General features: G+C 38.3%; 7 protein-coding genes and 1 long non-coding RNA gene across 11 annotated transcripts; 5 read left to right on the top strand and 3 right to left on the bottom strand.

Annotated features, from left to right (window-relative positions):
- The first annotated feature begins 354 nt into the window (after positions 1 to 354).
- LOC110848258 (probable methylthioribulose-1-phosphate dehydratase) lies at positions 355 to 1705 on the top strand. The gene is made up of 6 exons (XM_022095428.2): positions 355 to 541; positions 621 to 715; positions 798 to 952; positions 1033 to 1139; positions 1228 to 1430; positions 1506 to 1705. The coding sequence occupies exons 1-6, from the start codon at positions 518 to 520 to the stop codon at positions 1594 to 1596; spliced, it is 675 nt and encodes a 224-aa protein (XP_021951120.1). The 5' UTR covers positions 355 to 517; the 3' UTR covers positions 1597 to 1705.
- On the bottom strand, positions 1623 to 4752 carry LOC110848254 (facilitated trehalose transporter Tret1). Its single transcript, XM_022095425.2, has 4 exons — positions 3476 to 4752; positions 2598 to 3388; positions 2384 to 2532; positions 1623 to 2299 (listed from the first exon to the last, which is right to left on the bottom strand). The coding sequence occupies exons 1-4, from the start codon at positions 4102 to 4104 to the stop codon at positions 1721 to 1723; spliced, it is 2148 nt and encodes a 715-aa protein (XP_021951117.1). The 5' UTR covers positions 4105 to 4752; the 3' UTR covers positions 1623 to 1720.
- A 4385-nt stretch (positions 4753 to 9137) lies between these two features.
- Positions 9138 to 10875, top strand: LOC110849199. Of its 2 annotated transcripts, none has more exons than XM_022096575.2 (2): positions 9138 to 9613; positions 10065 to 10875. In XM_022096575.2, exons 1-2 carry the CDS (start codon positions 9377 to 9379, stop codon positions 10221 to 10223), a joined length of 396 nt encoding a protein of 131 aa, XP_021952267.1. In that variant the 5' UTR covers positions 9138 to 9376; the 3' UTR covers positions 10224 to 10875. The 2 variants fall into 2 exon arrangements, with proteins under 2 accessions (XP_021952267.1, XP_021952268.1); XM_022096576.2 differs by having other exon boundaries at positions 9146 to 9601.
- LOC118435428 lies at positions 10741 to 11825 on the bottom strand. The gene is made up of 2 exons (XR_004834746.1): positions 11262 to 11825; positions 10741 to 10962 (listed from the first exon to the last, which is right to left on the bottom strand). It is a non-coding gene; the product is annotated as an uncharacterized LOC118435428 (long non-coding RNA).
- Positions 11826 to 12427: 602 nt separating this feature from the next.
- LOC110848857 lies at positions 12428 to 15601 on the bottom strand. 2 transcript variants are annotated; one of them, XM_022096666.2, is made up of 6 exons: positions 15267 to 15601; positions 15011 to 15212; positions 13720 to 14950; positions 13512 to 13656; positions 13358 to 13443; positions 12428 to 13262 (listed from the first exon to the last, which is right to left on the bottom strand). In XM_022096666.2, the coding sequence occupies exons 1-3, from the start codon at positions 15435 to 15437 to the stop codon at positions 14373 to 14375; spliced, it is 951 nt and encodes a 316-aa protein (XP_021952358.1). In that variant the 5' UTR covers positions 15438 to 15601; the 3' UTR covers positions 12428 to 13262; positions 13358 to 13443; positions 13512 to 13656; positions 13720 to 14372. The 2 variants fall into 2 exon arrangements, with proteins under 2 accessions (XP_021952358.1, XP_021952357.1); XM_022096665.2 differs by having other exon boundaries at positions 15011 to 15601.
- A 639-nt stretch (positions 15602 to 16240) lies between these two features.
- LOC110848574 (arrestin domain-containing protein 3) lies at positions 16241 to 18242 on the top strand. The gene is made up of 5 exons (XM_022095819.2): positions 16241 to 16384; positions 16495 to 16653; positions 16732 to 17321; positions 17408 to 17720; positions 17799 to 18242. Exons 1-5 carry the CDS (start codon positions 16270 to 16272, stop codon positions 18029 to 18031), a joined length of 1410 nt encoding a protein of 469 aa, XP_021951511.1. The 5' UTR covers positions 16241 to 16269; the 3' UTR covers positions 18032 to 18242.
- A 1588-nt stretch (positions 18243 to 19830) lies between these two features.
- Positions 19831 to 21314, top strand: LOC110849155 (protein RNA-directed DNA methylation 3). Its single transcript, XM_022096530.2, has 3 exons — positions 19831 to 19965; positions 20061 to 20967; positions 21064 to 21314. Exons 1-3 carry the CDS (start codon positions 19951 to 19953, stop codon positions 21162 to 21164), a joined length of 1023 nt encoding a protein of 340 aa, XP_021952222.1. The 5' UTR covers positions 19831 to 19950; the 3' UTR covers positions 21165 to 21314.
- A 137-nt stretch (positions 21315 to 21451) lies between these two features.
- Positions 21452 to 22267, top strand: LOC110848577. 2 transcript variants are annotated; one of them, XM_035850719.1, is made up of 3 exons: positions 21452 to 21695; positions 21779 to 21860; positions 21924 to 22267. In XM_035850719.1, exons 1-3 carry the CDS (start codon positions 21489 to 21491, stop codon positions 22157 to 22159), a joined length of 525 nt encoding a protein of 174 aa, XP_035706612.1. In that variant the 5' UTR covers positions 21452 to 21488; the 3' UTR covers positions 22160 to 22267. The 2 variants fall into 2 exon arrangements, with proteins under 2 accessions (XP_035706612.1, XP_035706613.1); XM_035850720.1 differs by having other exon boundaries at positions 21949 to 22263.
- Positions 22268 to 22285: the final 18 nt, after the last annotated feature.

Below are 22285 nucleotides of genomic sequence, written 5' to 3'. Positions count from 1 at the left end.
ACAATGCGAGGTACTTGGTAGGTTGATGCGCGGTATCTACTTCATCGCGATTCTCGACCACTTCTTGACTAACGAAAAATATTCTACAGGAGAAAGCTGAGAATACACAAGTTTTATTGTCCGCATTTCTCGTAATCCTCGGATTTGCATTTCATTCGATTTGCATTTCAGCCCTTATCTACGTTTCGAATTCACGATGGTTGACTCAATATGTCTTTACGGAGTACCTCTCAATCTTATTTCAGACAGATCGTCAAATCACGTCGATGAATTATATTTTTACCAAATGAAATCACTTACGTACCTTGTGGGTTGGCCAGTGGCTTATGTTGGCCCACAGTCCATACCACAAATTATTCCCAATCCTAATGGATTTATTGACGAATTCCTACTTTCCCCGAGTCAAAGTAACACGAAAAATCATTCTTGTATCTCGCTAAGGATGAGCACTAAATATAAGAACATTTGCGATAAGGTTTTCTTTAGTCGTGATTCGTTACATATTTAATTTATCGATATGTCGTTCGAAAATTTGCCAGAGGTATGTTACTTAATACTTTCCATACCAATTAATTTATTACGAGTATTCTTATATCGCGTATTTTTCGACATTAAAACAGGAACATCCTCGAAAACTAATTCCTTTCTTGTGCAAACAATTTTACGAGCTTGGATGGGTCACAGGAACTGGGGGTGGCATGAGCATGAAATTAGGGTAATTAATAAAAGACTCAAATCGTTAAAAAAACTATCTAATTAGATGAAATTACATATCACACAATTATATATTTACTTAGAAATGAGATCTACATCGCACCTTCAGGTGTACAAAAGGAGCGCATCCAACCAGAAGATTTATTTGTTCAAGATATGGCTGGCAATGATTTGCAGGTGCCACAAAAGAAGCTGAAAAAGAGCCAGTGTACACCACTTTTTATGTGTGCTTATACAGGTGATTAATTTCGTTACAACCTGGCCGAACGATCCTAATTTATTTATTGTAATTCAACTAACTACAAAATTTCACATTAGCACGCGGAGCTGGTGCTGTAATCCACACCCACTCAAAAACTGCTTTGATGGCAACACTACTTTATCCAGGCAAAGAATTTCGATGTACTCATTTGGAAATGATTAAAGTACAATTTTATGAAAAGAGATCATATGAATTTCACACAAGTATGTACATTTACATAATTAATTCGCGTAATTATTCACAAATTCCAGGGGATTTACAACCCTGTCACTAAATGCAACTATCGTTATGATGAAACCCTTGTCGTCCCAATAATTGAGAATACGCCATTTGAAGAAGATTTGAAAGACCGGATGGCTCTAGTGATGGAGGAATATCCACAAACTTCTGCAATCCTTGTTAGACGACACGGAATCTATGTCTGGGGCGAGACTTGGGAAAAGACCAAAGCCATGTAAGTATTTATCTATTTTGGCATTAAATTCCATGTACTACAGTGTAAAAACGTAACATATTTTTTGCCAAATAGGACTGAATGCTATGACTATTTATTTGATGTCGCGATTCAAATGATCAAGCATGGTCTAAACCCCGAAGCTGTTCCAGAGGATCTGAAGTAAATAATGGTAAAATCACTGCTTGACAATATTCAAAACATTCAAAATATTTTTATTTCATAAAATGTGTCTTCTAATAAATATGAGTCTTACTAATAATAATTTAATTACATATGGTTTTAAAACGCTACTTATGATTGCAACAATCACATTGCTTTTCATCTTCCGATTTCCCTTTACTCTTCTTTTTCAACGTTTCTTCTATCTGTGCTAAAGTGAACCCTTTCGTCTCCGGTACAAATATTGCTACATAAATTAATGCTAGAAAGCAAAGTACGGCAAAAGACCAAAATACTACGTGTGGTCCGAGTAGATCGAAAAATATTGGAAAAATTCTCACAACTAAGAACACGGTCAAATGATTGACCAAACTCGCCAACGCCACCATGTAGCTTCTCACGCTGGACGGAAATACTTCCGACATTATGATAAAAGGGACAGGTCCAAATCCTACCGAGTAACCGGCGATGAATGCACAAAGACAAAATAGGGGCAACCAACTGGACGTATGTTTGATGATGGAGGCATATGTGTACACGTGAATTAAGCTGTTGGGATACATCTTGACCCAGAAATAAAGTCCAAGGATGACATGAGGAAAAATCATTAGCGCTGCAGAAATCATGAGCAAGGCCCGTCGTCCAAGTCGATCGCAGAGAGGAAGGGACAAGAAGAAAGCGAAGAACTGGACGAATCCAAAAATGACCTATTCCGTACAGCAATATTTATATGAATCAATGTACATATAGCATCTAGATATCTACATAGTTGTATATACGTAAACACATACCGACGCCACGTTTGGGTCCAGTCCGTCCTTATGCAAGGGAATAATATGGTGCTTCTCATCCCCAAAAGAGTTTATAAAAGTCGCATTTGGCAGGTTGGGGTCAGCCTCGTTGAGAATAACGCTCAAATAATAGATCACAGCATTTGCCCCTGTCGAGAAAAAATGCGTTTAAAAAATCACTTCTTTGTAAACAAGATTTTTATGTATAATGAACCTGTTGCCTGTTGAAAAATCATCAAGGAAGCCGTAACGAAGGCAGGGAATCTGATTTCACGTCTTCCGAGTAGATCGGAAAACACAAATTGCATAAAAGTCTCTGGAACGACGGGTTCATTATCAACAACCGTCTTGTTCTTGTTACTAGCTCCTCCCACTTCTGGATCTACCATAGTGTTCCCCTTAGAGTGACGTTTAGCAGCTTTGGACATGGCAGCAATCGAATGTCTCTTTCTCATGACACGTTTCATCTCTTCAAGTTCATTCTCAATCTCTTGGCTCAATTTTTGCTGACTTTTTGAAATTCTTGGAGGCACTTGAACCTCGTTTTCGGCAGTATTTGCAACCACAGTCGAATACTCGAAACCTCTCAGTTTACGCAAACTTTCCATCGCTTTCTCTTCCTTTCCTCGATGCAGCAACCAAATGGGTGACTCCGGCACGGAGATGGCAAAGATGAAGAGCAACATAGGAAAGCAAGTCATGAGCATGGCGAGGCTTTTCCAATCTAAATTTATCGTACTCAAGGCAAATCCTAGAAGAATACCCAAGGACAACATCATTGCAGGGACGAATCCTAGAAATCCTCTCACTTTTGCGCGTACACACTCGCTGACGTACATGGGCGCTGCAGCTGTCGAAAATCCAGCGGCCAAGCCCGTTAAACCGCGCCCTATCATTATCATGGTGGTATTTTTCGCAAAAGCGATAAACAGCCAGCCAACGATGTAGGGCGCCGTGAGGAGAACGAGCGTCTTTTGTCGACCACAATAATTCAGTGTGATTCCACTATTTAATAAATAGATAAAATTAATATCAAACTCATTAAAATAATTACTATCAGCCTAATTTCATGTTTCATATTATGAAAGTCACCTCATAATCGTTCCAAAAAAGGAGGCGAGCGGTGGCGCCGCGGCGACCCAGGAGACGACCGTGTTAGACATGGGGTTATCAGCGTTGAAGAAGCCGTAATCATTTTTCATGGAGGCGATGGCCGGAGAAGTGTACGCTCTTTGGAGTCCAATACAGAGAAAGGAAAAAGCAGCGATTATCGTGGCGTGGACTTCAACGGATAAATATTTTTTCGGTGACTGGGATACTTCTTCCTCAAAGTCGTCCTCTTTTGCGTCATCGTTGCCACCTTCGTCATCATGAATGTCGACAGGAGTGGATTCTGGGGAAATTTGCCCTTCAGGTGCACTTGAAGAAGTTGGAGTGTTTGGATTTTGAAGAATTGAACTATTTGGATCAAGAATTGTGGGGCGTCGCTTTCGATGCCGTCTTGGAGTTGGTTTAGGCCTATCATCAGTTTCTGTATACGGGGGCGGGGAGTTATCATCAGTTCCTGAAATTCTAGATGACGATGGTGCAAATTCCAATTGTTCGCCCATTTCTATTGTTCCAATTTTAGACTCTGATTCAATTTCTGAAGAAGATCGTCTCACTTTCTCTGCTTCGGGGTGTGAAATAGGATCCTCTGACTCTGACTTTTTCGATTCCATATTTTAAATGCGATGAAAATTGTAGTCTCAAACACAATAAGATTATATGTACTAAACACTATTCAATATCAGTCGATTTGACACGTGTAAACTTTTTTTTGCTAAAAATATCCATGAACTTTACATTAAAGTTTGAAATATCTCTTCAACTTTGTTACTGTTCACTCTTCGTTCCAGGAGGAGCACTTGAAATGAGGATATCGTTTTTGCCTATGTGTAATGCTCAATGTTTGATGGAATCGTTTTGCATAGATTGCCTTGCACTTAGACCGGAAACTGTAACTTATTAGAATGGAAATTACATACACTTGCTTCGAGTGGAGACCAACTTCCTATATTATTGTCAGCAAAAAGGGAGAAGATGATATCCTTGAATGGGAGAAGTTGTTTGCAGAATAAGATTGGATTTTTATGCCGCATTGCATGTTGCTTGATATTGTACTTATTTTGCAACAATCACAAGTTGTTTATTTTCCAAACTGCTGCAATGTGACGAAGTGGTTAGCTCATGACCTTTCGCATATAATTATTCTGTGGATAGTGGATATTCAATCTGCTAATATTTAGTGATAGCATTGAAAAATGATTGAAAAACTATAGCACGCCTTCAATTCACAACTGTAAGCGGATCTCTCACTTAGGATTAATTGGGCAATGTGTTTGTATGCAAGATAGAATTTCTCACCGAAATGACATCAATGCATAATACTGGAATTGGTGATGACGTTTAATTAGCGTCAGTCAGTTAGTGATGAATATTAACGAAAAACCTGTTTTATTTCTACCAGGTTCATCCGATAACTAGCTATTTTGTCAACAGCATAATATAAATGCATATATACAATTAAATACATTGTTCTTGTACCAACCCTCTGTGCTGGATATAAATATGTACATTAATAAAATCCACATATGCAGCATCAGATAATCTGCGGTTTCGACCAAACATTTACCAACTGTATCCATCATTATTTCTGTATTACCTTGTGACAATTTCGTTTCTGTATTCGGCAGAAGTGTTTTTTTCTGCATACAAATAAAACTCCTTAAAACTAGATCTCGTCGGTTAGAAATGAGCAAGAAAGTAGCTTGCTGAAAGAAACTGTATGTATAAAACCGAATTATTCATCTTGCATCAAGGTATATTCTAATCAATCCTTTCACATATACTTTCCTGTACCGGTGCTTCTGGTTGCAAAACTTTGCTACCAAACAACGCCGCCTCCTCAAACTCATTCACACAATAGTGCATACAGATTGATTGCAAGGTAAAAGATCCGAAACATTCGAGCCTTGTGTTCACCTTGGTTTTCACTAATCCGATAACTTTCACCACATTTGGAACCAGTTTTATGAGAACACCACTTTACGCTTCGATGCAACTTGGTCCAATTCTCGAGCGAATTTATGGATTTACAAATATTTACATCAGCAGTAAATAAAATCATGTGCCAAATCCAAAAATTACAAAATTAGCAACATTGCAGGACAAATGATGTTGGAAGACCTATGAATTTTCATTAATTTAATTACTAACTATTTATATTTAATTAGCATTTCCTCCTGTAATGCTTTTCACTGTTTCCCTTCGTTGTTCCGGAAGCTAAATCGCAAATATTTGACAAAGTTCTCATTAGGGAATTTAAAACACAAAGCTTCGCAGGTGTACATAGTTTGATTCATTTTCCAGCATTTCCACGTGTCCATAATTCAAGGCCACTGGAGAATGTAATCTCATAATTTGAGTGTTTTCGCTACAGCAAACACCCACTTCAGGATAAACTATTCTGAACACTGTTGACCTTCCGGAATGACCATCAGCACAAAATCTCGTAGAATTTCTGTTATAAGTACTTAACTCAAACCAACTCACTATCCTACATTTGATCCAATTATTAGTTGTAAGCCTGGTTTCAGCCTAGTTTTCAACACGGGTTTTCCACTTGAGAGAATTGACCTTTAACCCACACGAATATACGAAACAATGGGTTTTCTCAGAGCGATATGGTGTTATGGATGAAAAATCGGATTACGCAGTCAATATCCGGGTACTTCATGGTACATTTGATCACCATTTTTTTCCGGTGAAGGTGACCTTGGATTTGGAACTGCAAGATAATGCAGAATAACTCAACGGACAGGTCAAAGGTGCTCTTAACTTGGTCATCGCCCTTCGACGGGTGTGGTCGTGGTTGGTCATACAAACCGAACTCTATTATAGAGTGGCCCCTTAAAGTTCCCATAGCTGATCAATTCGACAGAGATGATGTTCACCAACGTGACGTGGCGTACGTGATCGGAAAACATGATCAAGCACTAATAAATACGAATTAAGGTATAAGTTAGGGATGCAATTATTACTGGTGTAACTAACATTTCCATGCATTTCATCCGTGGCGTTGGATAAAAAAAGATTATCGATCACATCACAACACCCCCAAACCAAATCACCATCAGAAAGGAACTTCTACCGAGAATTTAGGTTCGCAACGTAAAGATGTAATCTCGGAGATCATGATTATTCCTCCTTTCATTTCATCCTCCTAAAAAAAGTGTCCATGTTATTACATGTCATGCAGGGTTATGTAAGCTGGGGAATAATAATTTGTTGCTGGGAATGTTAACGTGTTGATATTAATTGATAGCGGTATGTCACAGTATGGGGTGAAAGGAAACGCTCTTTTATTAGGCAGAATCATGATCCTATATAATATCAGTTTATCGTCACACTATCACCTCAAGCCTTGCGTGGGTTATCACACGTCGAGAATTTTATTAGAATCTTGTCCAGAAGATATTTTCCAAAATATGGCTTTTATACTATAGACGTGCGAAATTGGGTTGATGGGCGTGAGGCGATCTGAGATGGAACAACTCACTAATCTTTGTCGTACTACTTGTGGAACTTGATAACATTTGATCATCTCACAAGGTTAAAAGTATCCGATTACGACATCACATGATGACTTTCTTCCTCTTATCATTGTCGACAGATAATCTCATTATCTCGGAACATCCCACGCAATACAATATGTAATACTCGTGGGCTGTTACATACCCTGGTGGGAGATGAGGTTATTTTTCGGTATGAAAGATTGAACGATTAAATGTACTTTAAAAAGTGGAGGCTGATCAGTTGTCAACTTGACTATAAGTACATTATATCATGGCTTTTAAGTGATGGAATTAGGTTTCCATGTTTTGGATGGGTTTTTCTAGATTTGTTCAGCTGAAATAGAATTTGAGTCGTCAAAAACGTATACTTTCAACTTTTAGGTAGACAATCAAGTTACAAGGGAAACAAATTAAGATTATTAGCAGCATTGAAACGTGATTGAATGGTCACGCAACTATTTATGTTGTATTGCTGGGCGTAACCCAGGTATGAGTTATAAATTGTGAGCTATATATGTACTAAAAAATATTCCACGGCTTCCATAATTTCTGAAAAAAATTCTCAAACCAGAAAACTAACTAAAGGAAACATTAGAAAAGCATGGTCTATTGTTGTCTCCTCTTTTTGAAAATAACTTTCGCTTTTTCACTACACCATGTTTCTACTAGACAAGGTCGAACATGTCGTTATCATCAATCAAAGATCCTTTTTCCAACATAAAAAACCACTTCGTCCTACGGAACATAAAATGAGCTACTTAAACTTCGTTTGGCACACAGAGCACTATCTTCAGAGGAGCAAGTAGGTCATAAAATCCGATAATAATGAAATATAGAACAAAGTAATAAATGTTGCTTGTCCATCCTCCCTGGGATCATTATGCTCTCCTTTTTACATCCATCCAACAACGTCACATCGTAAGCCATACAATGACGACAACATGATAAACATCGGCCTAAAAAATATACTGCATGCAAATAGTTAGCTTGATGCTAATAATAACGCAATGTTATTAGTATTTATTACGGAAAAGCCCAATCCCACCCCACCCACCACATTTGCCCCAAGTGATGGAACCGAATCAACCAAATTATGCCAGAGAAAAAAAACTTTTTGATGAACCAGTTTAAATTTTAAATTGAGTCAAGTTGACAAAGATAAACAATTTAAATCAACTTGTACATGGAAGCATTTCCTTTGAATCATTTGATGTTACTTACTTTTCCATCTCGCTCTTTTTATAATAAAGTTTGTCGTAATTGAAATGGAGTAGCTGCAACATATTGAATGGAGGAGACACAATGTACATAAGTTGTGCATACATATGTGTACAAGCATCCATAATGCATACATGTCTCGTAGGCATAAAGTTCAAAATTAGACGGGAGAAAATAAATGTGAAAGTTGGTTTACGAATTTTCCAGACCGTATACAGTGACGGATCACCACGTCCTTAGTTTCACTTTGTTTTTGGGGAGGACGATGTGGTTTCGAAGGTATATGATCTGCTAATGAAGGTATGACTTTGCGTCGAATTTTGGTTGAGAGAAAGTCATTGGTAATTGAACATGTTCGTGCAATGTCCTTTTACTGCAGAGTTATTATCCTTAATAAGCTCGCTGTAAAGATTTATTACTGCTTGAATTAATAAAACCCAGCCCGAGTATTTAGCTAACGTCAATATATATCCCACTCTCATTTCATCAAATCAAATGGACATCCACCCACATTTTCAATCCCAGAGGGAAAAAAGATGAACTTTCAATACGGTAAATTCTAAAACTATTTCTGTCTCATATTTTCCCCTGAAGAAGAAACCTTCTAAAAGTGAATGCAATCTCACTCTGGTCTGTTTACATAAAAATTTCGAGTTCAGCAAGCCTGCCCTCGTTCGTGATTACTGAGAAAGATAGATAAAACCCTTGTTCCTAGTCTGCTTGATTTATAAAGTGAATGGCTAGGTTTTGGTGATTCTTGACTCTTGGGTGGGATGAAGTTTGAGCTAACTAACCCTAACTATACGCTGTAAGTTCATATGTACCCTCGGCACACGTAAAATTCAACAGGCTGGAAGAACACTTGTGGATTTTGTGTGAGTGGTTGGTCGTGTGGGTCGTGGCGTCCGTGGATGGATAGACTTTCTCTGGAAAAGAGAGAATTTTCCTCACTTCACTTTCTCTCGTTGCCCATTCGACATCGTCTCATCTCACTTTCTTTCTTTCCTTCGAGAATCCCAATTTATTCAACGCAGTAAAACCCGTACTTCAATTTGGACCTGGCCACCCTTAACTTTCAGCAAGTAAGTAATTGCATTCACTTCAATTCTGAGAAGAAGATAGGTTTCTTGGAGGAAAAGAAAACAAGAAAGCCGTAAAAATGGAGAGCTACGCCAACAGAAAGGTCGTCATCAGTCTCACTTTCACCACGATTATTGGAACACTGGCACTTTTCTCTTGTTTCGCCATATTGCAAACAAATGCTTTCAATGACGATATGGGATTGTTGAAATGGAATCCGTACTGGTTTTCTGGAAAGAAATACTCCGAGCCTGTCTCCTACTATGGGGGGATGAGAGGAGGAATCGGTGGATTTCCAAAGAGGGTGAGTTACAACGTAAGCGGAATTTTGAGTCATTTTAATTATTTATTCATTAAGCTTGTAAATATTTAATTATAATTTTATTTGCATAGTTGAGATAATTAATTTTTGAAAGTTGTGGCTTTCGATAATATATTTGCGTAGGAGTCGTAGTACCACCACCACCACCACGTTAAATATAGTCTAAGATAACATGGAATTTACCCATCTCTCAAGTTATCATACATGCATGATTAATATCTCCTTTTGTAAAATTGCGTTCGTACACCAACGCTCGCTTTTTGTTTTTCTCACAAATCTTGTAATCTGAACGTTTCCGAAATACGTACTTTGCTTCCTTTCAAGGATTTCTCTGCTACATATTTCATACTTATTTTTTTGAGACTCACACCGAGTTCATATTTCTCGCTGATTCTGCTGAAATATCAAGGTCTCGATTTCCAAGACGTTATATGAATACTTTTAGCTTGGAGAACGATCTTCATTGTACGGAGGAGCACACCAAATTTACAAATGGAGCCCTGTTTACTTCTCGGATGGTGGATTGTTTGGAAGATCTGGAAACTATGGGACAAATAACTTAAATAAAATCTCATCCGACGGATTTGAGTCGGATGACAAATAAACACATTCTTGGATTGTATAAAATCTCAAGTAGCAAGATTCCAAATGGTGCAAGGACGACGTGTATGTAAATATAATTTTCAGCTGCATACATCAAAATTCCACTTTTGTTAGAGGTATGAATAGTACAAGGTTTCAAGTGGTTTTAATTAGTATTTACCGTAATTAATTACATGTATATCAAGTGTTTGCATATCTCAAATTCAATTTTGGCCATCCTCCTCGTGACACAAATCCCGGAAAGGAAAGTTCCGAACGATATCACGCATTTGACACTTTACGTTACAATGTATGTACCTTGAAATAAATAAATGAGTAGTCAACATGTGTAGTAAATCATTTGTCACGGAAGGTAATTAGAGTAACAAAGTAAATAAATAGCAGGTTGTTGATTTTCCCTTAATCATGTCTCCTCAAATAAATAATGATGATGAATAATATCGCCGTAAATTATGCTACTACCAAAATGACTTTTAGCGACATACCATCGGGAATAATCTTCACCATTTTCGGTGTGATCCAATTTTCTGAATTTCACTAAATTGGCACAATTATTAACGACGGTTTCCTCCATCTCATTATAATATATTATTCCATTATTATGAATATTGCGACTGTGTACATTTTGAATAAAGTTCACTTAGTTTTAAATAGAATATGTATGTGCTTGTCTTTCCGTTCCACGCATTTTCACGAATTTCCATCTTGACACGTACTCAAGAAGTTCCAAGATGAGAATCCTGCAATTGTGCAAATGCATAGCATTAAAAGAGAAAAAAACATTACTATGTAAAGGCGAGCATGAGAAACTGTTTATTTGCAGAGTGAAACTTTTTGAGCCTGTTAGCGAAAGGTTGGCGATGGCGAAAGAGAGTGCCAAGTTGGTTGGAGAGCATTATCGAGTGTGGATAGATTCCACACCCACTCACATTTTGCAACAAAACTGATATTAAATTGGGAGAAGGACATTTATTAGGTTTGAAATCTATGGGCTTTTGCCCAGGAGAACCTTGAACACATTAAAAACGGTACCACTTACTTGACATAAATCAACCAAAATGCCACAGCCAGCCGCTGCGATGCGATGTCATTTTGACGTGACTCCATTACGTTGTTTCACTCGTGATTTACATCATGCTGGGAAGATTTTGAGGAGGTAGGTGCTATGTACGTATAAATGTGTCGCATTTTATTTATCTCGATAAAATAGTTATGCGTTCTTGTGTTTCACTTTTATCGTGGAGGATGAAGATTGCGTGGATTTGTGGAATAAATTTCAATCATATTGTGTAAAAATGCTGCCAGTTTTCTCGTCTTATTTTGTCATATATTTGTATCACATTCAGTGGGCAGAAAATCCAGTTACCTGGATAAGCCGTAGGTAAACTGTGAAATGGATTTTCTTCATTTTCACTTTAAATTGTGAAATTTTCAATCTATTTATCTGTCCAACCAAAAACTATTATTTGAAATAATAGTAGAAAGCATTGAGAACCAGTTTTGGTCTTGTTCGATCTACGCCTACCTTGTTTTTTGGGTGAAACATGTTTTACACAATATGTTTCACCACTCTACTTAACGTTTAAAATAGATTAATGAGGTGGTTTTATTTCATACTGGAAATACAGACATTAGCACAAGTCGTATAAGTACTGAACCACAAACACATTTTCACTTTTCACTCTAACTCCTCTTGGAATTGTCCGTGGTTTACAACCAGTTCCGGGGATTTGCACTGTTGCTTCGAGTCATGTACATACATAATTGTGTCATGTCAACTTTTGATAGACAGAGTTACTTACCAACGTTATGGTATTTCTTTCCTCCGAGTTCATTTGATTTCTGCTTTTGTAATCCAATTACTCGGTCCAATGTTGCAGATTCCATCGCAAATGATCATCATGCATGCTTACGTGTGTACCTAAAAGCTGTAATCGCACGTACATACGCCGGCACTTTGACTAGAATTGCAGAGAATGTAGATACCTTTTAAGCTGATGGGGATGGATTAGGGGTATATTTTTAGAATTGACTTTCACCTACCAAAACATTATTTCAAACAATATGGAGAAGAATATTAAGTTGGATTTAAGTCTGTGGTTTATTTCTATTTCGCATTGTGTGCCATGTAAATTATGCTATGCAGAAAAGCTTGCGCATTATTGTACAAAATTTCAAAAAATTTCAAAAACTTCACCAGTTTTCTTAAAAACTTCTATCACTTTTATTTATTTATTGCTACATTTATGTATCATATTCGATTCGTGATGAGTGTCACGAAGCAAAAAAAAGAAGCTGCTTCGACATCTGTGCACATACATACAATGTAAATGCATAACTCAATTACGTGCATTTGCCCTCTTGAGAATCGGGAAATAATGAGTACAGTGGCATTCCACGTATATTATTAAGAAGGGTCCTATCACTTTTGAATACAAATTCGCTTCTCAATTTCACATGCATCATTCACCATCCATATCACATCTCCCTTGACACAGCGAAAATAAATTACGTATTTATGAACATACAATTTGTGTGCATACTTTTCTCCAAAGAACAAACGCGTATAACACCGAGGTACCAATTCAGTCCATCATTTGCTGCCTTTGTATGTCTCATAACTTTTTTGAGAGAACAATAATTCCATTTTTGTCTTACTAGAATTGAACACAACATAGATGCGAAATGCAACCAAGTCATTTTTATTCAGTAATATTTTTCCTATGTTAAATCCCCCTGTGGTTGTCGCACATTGTGTAAATGAGTTATTTCCCACGATAGATGCCTGCATTCAAACGTTATGCAGGCGTTCGGAGCTTGCACTTCGAGTCATGCTTCTTGCCGTGAATTGAGACACCTTTAGAAAATCGAATACAACCCAGATTTCGTAGATGCGCAACAGCAAGAACATCCCAAACACGACCGCAGCAATGTACGTCAATTGGTAGGTGACAACGGAGAGAACCAGGAGGGAAATCACTCCCAAAAGGACAATCACGCAGCCATTTATCAACCATGCTTTGATGGGACAGTCCCAGTCCTAAACATGCACGAAAACAACAACACATCGCCAAGATTACCAATTGAACAAGGTATCCAGATGTATAATTACAGTAAAATCGGCAAAGTATGTACCTTTCGTACTCCGAGAAATAGGCCAGACGCCAAGAACAGCGATATCAAGCTGCTCAAGAGAACAAGCACCACTTGTCCGTGTCGGTCTGTAAAAAAGCAATTATGTATTTTACTTGTAATTATATTTATGCAACGCCTAAAAATTTCCACGTACGGGTGAACTTGTTGATGCCCATTTGCACATGGTACGCATTACTTTCACTCGTAACGTCGGTAATGTCACGTTCAATTATTTCTGACACTTTGTGCAGATCGGCGAGTGCCAAAGCACTCAGGAAGAAGAGACACAGGCTCAAAATCTAAAATAATGAGATTACCTTGAAATCTGAGTTCGTATTTAAAACTTGTTAGAAATAACTTACAATGTCCACAATTGCGATGAGAATGACGGATCCTTTCGGATGTAGGCCACAACAATAGGTCGTTTCTCCCATACTTTCGTTATCTCTGCTGATTTATGTATCTCAAATATTTATGTTTTGTAAAATTTGTTACATTCTTTTAACTGTAATTTCAAAACAGCAATTAATTTTTTTATAGAAACTTTCACCCCGTTTCTGTGTAAACAAGGCTCCGAGTTTACATTCCTCTCTCATCTACTCGTCTTTCTCCACTATTATCGACCTGACCAAGAGCTGGGTATCGATCCGTCTGTGTGGCTCCAGTTGCTACATATCGTCCGTCTTAACACGACGGTGTGTGTTCGCTAACTTACTCCACTTTCTCCAATTGCATGCATAAAATTTTACTCTTTTTTGCCCTGCCAAACATGAGTAAGTGGCGAAATTATATGCAAAATATTATACACATGGTTTCCGCCCCAGGTTATAAAGTATCGATGATGCATGGTGAAAGTGGAAAATGTTTCATGCACGACATGTTCTTTTTGCCCTTTTGACTTTCTCCCAAAATGAAAAATGCAGCCTAAAAATTACAGGTGTTATTTGGATGCATGCAATTTATTCGTGGTTCAGAAGCATATGTATCTATCATGCGATGTTGCTAATGTATATGATCAACAGTAATTTAAAGTCTTCCTAAGAACGGTGGGACGAGTTGGTTTCTTAATATTGCACAAAACAGGGCCATTCGTGTAGAGTTGTCCGTTGATGTTACACTTTGTACAGTTCTGGCAACAGGGAGCAGGTAGTTTGGATTTTTGTGAAGATCTTACAAGAAAAGGGGATGGTTTCAGGGATGCAGTATTTGTCGATGTTTTGCAAGCCTTACAATTTCCGCAAGGGTCGACGGATTCCCAAACGTTGCTTTTGGCAGGAGCAGCACCAGCACCTTGAGAAGGACTTGGACAATCGGTGTAACCTGGAATCTGAACTTCAAAATCGGGAAGCTTTTTCTCTTGGTCGCATCCTCCGTCTCCGGATCCGTCTTGGTCAGTTACTTGAGGTCCGGGTAGCATTTGGTTGGGCACGTAGACTTTGACGTCTTGACGAGGACACGGCGGCATAGTTTCGGGACATTCGGGGTCCCCGATACAGACTTGGAATTTTACGTCTTGTTCCTTCTTCTTGAACACTCCTGAGCAATGGGTGCAGTGTTCTCGACCACAACTTGTATGCGTTGGGGGTAACTGGCCTGGTATATTAGAGGAAAATAATATTTAGTAATTTTAGAGAGGGGGTTTAGTCATCTCACCTTGTCCCATTCTGAGTTGAGAGGTCTGTGATTGACCCAAACCTTGCTGGGCGAATCCTGATCCTAGCAGACTCTTATAGTCTAATTGGATATGACGAATGTTTGGATTTTTCCCGTTGGGCGATCCCTCTGGTGGACAACCACACCCACACGGACCACAATAATTGTGTCTGTAGTACTTGTAGTCGGGTTCTCCGTACACCTGTGACAGACAATTGCTAAATTTGTAATCTAGCCCCACCAGTAAACACGGTACCTTCCCTTCATTTGGGCCGACGTATCCAGCGCCATATCGCCATCCATCCCACATGCTTCTCCCTACGGAGCTGGACCCTGAGGGGAAATATTTGACCGAGGTGACGCCATAGGGGTACTTTGTAGTATAAATCCCATTGCCCCCTGATCCACCTGGAGCAGTGGACTGCATTTTTGAGAACTTGTGGTGGAATCTAAAGCTATTTTCAGAAGTGATTTACTGTGATTGGAAACTCATAAACGCAAGGCGGTTATCAAGCTTTGGCTTTAGTATCCAAGTAACGCGTCCCAGACGGTCATCCTGCCTGACTGTTGGTTCATAGAATTTTGCGTAATGAATATTTCCAAGTTTGCATTTAGTTTATGTACTAAGTATTTTGTGTAATCGATGGTTAAGTAAATTGACATATTGGAAATATATCTTGTTTTATGATTTCATGTTCTAAATCTCGCTTACGTCCTCAATGATTCATTCAGTCATTCACTTGATATTATTGCCACTTGATTTGTTCCATCACTCTAATCGTGTCCAGAAAGGTGTATGTACTCGTATGTAGGACACAACAACGTGATAAGAAGAGTAGCATATTTATAAAAACCCAATAAATTGATCAGAAGATCGCATATATTGAGTTAACCGAGTTTTTTTGCATAAATTATATGTATATTGGGATAAATTCAGCATTCTACATACGCACATAATGTTGTGTTGGCCAAACAATTACTAAAACACTGTAATTTGTACTATGAATAAGCTCCATTGACTCATTACCACCTCGCTCCTCTACAAATTCACTCACTCAATTACAGTTTCGAGAGGAATGATAAGGTTATCAAATCTGAGTCATTCCACTAAAAGTTAACCATGTAGCAAACATTGACAGGTTGTTTATTCAGTCATTATAATTTAGGTGATCTCGTACAGGTGTACCAGCCCAGGTGTTTGTCGTTGCAAATTAGCTAATTAAATATAAAATTTGAAGTTACCTAACCAAATTATAAAAATGAAAACGCCAAAATTATATATTCATCTTGACCAAAGAATCCCGTCATTTTTTCCTGGACAAACAATAGTCGGACAAGTTGTGCTTAACAATGATAAACCAAAGGAGCTTAAGAGTAGGTGGAAATTATATACATGCAAATTTAAATGTGTATAGTTGGTTACTCACATTTATGGTAAAGTATTTATAAATGAATGACTTTATAAAATTGGGGTTTTCTCGCAGATATCACGATTACTTTCGAAGGGACAGCCTCCGTCCATTGGACTGAAAACGTGAAAGAAACAGTGGGGACAGGAAAATCGAAGCGAACCACCTCTAAAACAATACATTTAACATCCAAGGAAAATTACTTTAATGCGAGCATACTTCTTTTTGGCGGTGGTATAAACAACATTAACTAATTAATTTAATTAATTAAACTACATATTAATTAAATCTTATTTATTACCAAATTGATAGACGGAAAGCGAAACAGCATAACACTTCCAACGGGCACAATTACATACCCATTTCAGTTCACACTTCCGGTCAATCTGCCCTCCTCTTTTACCGGAAGACATGGAATGGTTCACTACTTGATGGAAGCACGCGTAAAAAGGTCAAAACTCAAGACTGACCTCACGTCCGTCGTCCCTTTCACGGTCAACGGAATTTTGGACCTCAACTTCGAACCTGGCGTGGCTCAATCCGTTTGCTACGAAAAACAGAAAAATATTTGCTGCCTTTGCTGCAAAAGCGGACCCGTGGGGTACAAGATTGCCTTGCAAAGGACTGGCTTCGTCCCTGGCGAGTACGTCTCCTTCAACGCCGAGTTTCTGAACTATTCTCGGAGGAAGATTAAAGGAGTGACCGTCACGCTGATCCAAATTTCAAACTTTTATGCACAAGGTCGCACCCGAAGTGAACGGAAAAATATTTGCTCTGCAACCTGCCCAGAACTGGCACCTGGAGATTCTGATTTTTGGGGAGGTGATATCCTCAGACTTCCAGCCCTTCCCCCAACCAGGTTGGCGTCGTGCAGAATTATTGATGTACAATATATCGTAAAGGTAAATAAAATTTTTTTAATAATCTACAAAAAATTAATGTTGTGTAATGAGATAAATTTTAAAAATTAATTTATGCTCATTCATAGTTCGAAATGGACTTATCTGGATTGACGATGAATATGGTGGTCGAAATTCCAATCACGATTGGAACTATTCCATTTCGAAACACTTTCAACTTTTTCATGCCAACGTCTGAAGGACCTTTGTCATCCCCCGCGGCAACCCTTCCAATTGCTCCGCTACCCAGCACGTTTAATCAACTCTCCGTCGATCAGCTTCCAGGATACAGTGGAAATATGAAAAATCAGACCGTTTCCGTCCCATCACCAGCAGCAGCAGGAGGGTCACAAGTTCTGTCAGTCCCTTCAGCCCCCGTTTTTGACATGTATCCAGATCTTCGTAAGTATTAAATGCATAATTTTAGAGTTTTATTTGGATGTTGTTTCAACAAAATCGAAATTGAAATATTTTTACCAGCACCTCCAACATATGCCGAAGCCGTGCAGAATGAAAAGTTTGAGTACAACTTGGACGAAGGGGGTAATAATAATGGGGGCAATACTAACCTGGGATTTTCAGGTAATAATGGACCTTTGGATGATCAGGCAAACGTTGCTGGAACATCGTCACCTTTGGCATCCGCACCCCACCCACCTGGATACGACTACGTTCCAAATTATATCACGTATGGATTTTCCAAAGGAAAATAGGAACATCAAACACGTACATAATTTCTAATACAAAATAAGTACTTACCTAAAATTCATAACAATTTTATTGACTTCGTATAATATGAAGTGAGCTTGTAAGATAATGTGGTGTTATAGTTATCTCGATTTATTTCTAATGAACATGCTTCATGAAAGCAATATGATTTTGTCCGCTTCAGTGATTTTAGTAAAAATAAATACCTGAAACGCATTGTTGTGTTGCATTTCCTGATCACAGTCAACTTTTGAGTCAATAAAATTGACCACACACGTTATATTTCTTATTTATTGCACTTGTTGATTTATTTAATGCAACGTGCGATAACTTCAATAGAGAGTTCACAAAATTCTTTGTGTCCAATAAATATGTACGTATGACATCATATCCTCTCGTCCGTAAGTCCGTAGTACTTTTACGCCGCCCATGTGCAACTGATTTCATATTATGCAATAATAATTTTCAAAAAACAATGAAATTAATAAATAATGTGGCACACCTGACAAAAAAACAAAACGCCGGTCAGAAGTAATCAGTAATCAGTGTCATTCTCATTACAATTACAACACTCATAATTAATCCTTTTACCTTGTTAATGAAATTAGTTTTGTATAAATGTTCCAACACATGAAATTATGTAATTCTTGATCATGAACTTTTGCTTAAGCTTGTTTCATAATACAAATTGTGTGATAATTACACTGCATGACTGACTGCGTGTTTAATTTAGTTTTTAAAATTAGCTGTGAAATATTTACGCGAGCAAATAGCCCATTATCTTCTTAATAACGAACAATTATAATAACAATAATTTGGTTAATAACATCTACCTTTTTGTGTATAAATTTGCACACCACGTTTGTTTCGAGCTTATCATGAAAGGAACAAAAGTCGTCGTCACCCTTCCTTTTTAGTGGTCGTTTATCATAATAAATAATAAAATAAGTAAGTGCGCAACAGGAACTCATGGACTGAATGAGTTCGCAAAGTGCAAGTTCCGCTTTAGTTGATTACAATTATAATCATATTGCAAGAACCGTTTCGTCTCGTTGAATGTATGATGTTTTGCACGGATTTGTTAGACATACTTGTGGATTTGATCTTATAATCCCATGTTCAATTAGTAGCAAGTTACCTTATCGCAACGTTAATATGATTGAATAATACGGTGGTATATTAGCAGTAGTAAAACATACACATGTCCAATTTTTATCGCACTTTAGATATAATAATTTTAATTTTGCATTTTTCTTACTAGATAGAAATGCATTCAGTGAAACTCAAATAATGGTAATAAATAATACCTTCAGCATTCCATCCACTTTGTTCAACAACCTGTCCAAAAATTCTTTGTTCCTTTTCAATAATAAATCGATGAATTGGCCATATTTATGAAATGGAAAGTTTTCTCACGCTTTGCTTTTTTTGGCGAGTTTTATACGGAATGAGTTGATATTAACTGTTAAGTATTATTTAGGTAGATGCAGTTGTTCAGTTTTTATTTATCGTTTGTTAATTGGTTGAGTTCTAATCACGGATTTAATATTTTTTGGAGTACTTGCTATTAGTGCATACAGACAGAGATAGATATGTTGGAATCATATCCTCGTTGGATATGTACAATGTGTGTGCAATAATAAAATCGTACATGGTGACTTAAATAAGTGTAACGAAATATTTAGTACTGCTGATTTTAAAGGACGTGCAGTTATGTGGTAACATCCCCCAAAAACTAAAAGCCTTACATACGCCTAGGAATAATGCATACATGTGTATGTTATGTACATACGTAGATCTGAGTAGTTACCACTTTAGGAATGTGTCACTTGTGGTATAAAAGCAAAATTTTTCTAAAATTATCCATCAGTCACAAGCCAGCCCAGGTTTGCATACAAGTTCATCTAGTCACTGGTATATAATCATGTACCGCATTTTGGTAAGAATTATTTCTTAACTTTAATAACAAACCATAAACTCTAGTGTGTGCAATTTAACGGCCTAATAATTTACTTGTTTGGTGACCAAATGTAGGTTGTCGCGGGGTGTGTCGCAGTAGCCCTGTCGGCAGAAATTAAACAAAAAACGAAGCTACATCAACAGAAAAATTCGTTGGATGCTTTGAAGTCCTTTGGCATTGGAGCCTCTTCCGGGGCGGTGGGTTCCTCTGGTGAAGTGAAAGAGGTCGCCAAGGAAGGAATCGTCGCCAAACGTGGCGCAGCCTCGCACGGAAGTAGCTATGCCTTCAACAGCGCTGGAGGTGGGGACGATAAGGGAGGAAGCGGAGATGCTGGAGGAGGAGGTTGGGGATGGGAAAAACCGAAGGAGGTCAAGAAGGGGTGGGGTCATGAGGAGGGAGGTGGAGGTCATGACAAAGGTTGGGGATGGGAAGGGCCCAAGGAAGAAAAGAAGGGGTGGGGCTGGGAAAAACCAAAGGAAGTTAAGAAGGGGTGGGGATGGGAGGAGCCCAAGGAGGAGGTGAAAGGTTGGGGATGGGAAAAGCCCAAGGAAGTGAAAAAGGGATGGGGCCATGAAGAGGGAGGTGCAGGACATGACAAAGGCTGGGGATGGGAAGGGCCAAAAGAGGAGAAGAAGGGGTGGGGTTGGGAAAAACCAAAAGAGGTCAAAAAGGGGTGGGGATGGGAGGGGCCAAAGGAAGAAGTCAAAGGTTGGGGATGGGAGGGGCCTAAAGAAGAAGTGAAAGGTTGGGGGTGGGAGGGGCCAAAGGAGGAGGTCAAAGGTTGGGGATGGGAAGGGCCTAAGGAGGAGAAGAAGGGCTGGGGATGGGAGGGGCCAAAGGAAGAGGTCAAAGGTTGGGGTTGGGAGGGACCCAAGGAAGAAGTAAAGGGTTGGGGGTGGGAGGGGCCCAAGGAAGTAAAACATGGTGGTGGTGACGATAGCAAAGGCTGGGGTTGGGATGGAGGCAAAGAACATGACCAAGGTTAGTGCATCTTACTTGTTAAAGTATTTCAAATCGTCCTTCGCTTCATCATTTATTAACGGATGTCTGCTAATTTCGCTAATTTGATTTTAACAGGTCATGCCCCATGGAGCGGTTCATCCTATGGATTTGTAGGCGGTGGTGGAGGGTGGGGTGTCCACGAAGGCGAATCAGAGGGGATCAAAGGATTCCTATAAACGTAGTCAAATTAGACACACATTAAGTATTCCCATTTACAAGTCTGCAACATGATTCTCAATTTCTGTTTCATATATCTTCTCTCTCAAAGAGACATTGTACGGGTGTGAATATGAACATGAATAAATACATAAAAAATATTCCAATAATCCTAAACGAATGGCGACTTGTAGGCTGAACTAATAAAGATAAGAACAAGAAAACACAACTGTTTAACATGTCCTTGTACTCCATCATCATTAAAAGTTGAGACACTCTTTAGTCCTGTCACATACATAAATAGATATTTGTGCACCGTATTTAATTCCTCACCAAAACATAAAATGGGATCAAGAATTCTTTCCATCCTCATTATATTCTTCGTACTTCCGTATTTCGCCATTTGTCGCAAATGTGACCAAGTTGTGAAAGAAGTTTCGCCCGAGATTCTCAGCTATCTTGGAAATGTGTCCTTCGCCGCTCCCGGACCGTCTGGCGGATCTACGTGGACCTTGTACATGAAAACTACAGCTCCCTTCACATTCATTGGTGTAAGCTTATTTATCTACATAAATACTAATTTTGTTTAATCAATTAAGTATAACTAATGGAGAAAGATTATGTTTAATTTCAGGGTTGGGATGTCCGTGTAGAAAGTGACGCTGAAAAGGGCATCGTAACTTTTCATAACGCCGATGAATGGGTCGTGAAAGCAGGTCTCTCTAAAATAAGTAAATTCTCTTCGTCCTATTTTCATAAACTAAAATTTTAACAACTAGGTGAAGAAATATCGTTCCGATTTAGGATTCACTATGCTCCTGGTACTAGGAAAATTCCGCACGTGAAATCATTGCAATGGGAAAAGTGGACAATTTGCGAAGGGACAACCTTACCTCAAAAACTCGAAAGTTCTGACAGAAAAAGTATCAGGAATGACTTGTTAAGGAAAAGGAAAAATGTATACGAAGAAAGAAAGTACGGGTCAAAATCGGATAATAATTACGTTCGACCATAGTTTATAAAGTATCATGTCATAATTTTGCATTAATTTATATGTATATTGAAGCGTTTCTAAATTGCAATAAATTTTTTGCCATTTAATAAAGTGAGAATTTCTCAGAAACTTGAGACTTGTTATTGC

This window comes from Folsomia candida, unplaced genomic scaffold (assembly GCF_002217175.1).
Source record: "Folsomia candida strain VU population unplaced genomic scaffold, ASM221717v1 Fcan01_Sc004, whole genome shotgun sequence".
NCBI classification, from domain to species: domain Eukaryota; kingdom Metazoa; phylum Arthropoda; class Collembola; order Entomobryomorpha; family Isotomidae; genus Folsomia; species Folsomia candida.
Note: the sequence above shows the minus strand (reverse complement) of the source record. Positions and strands in the feature narration are given on the sequence as shown.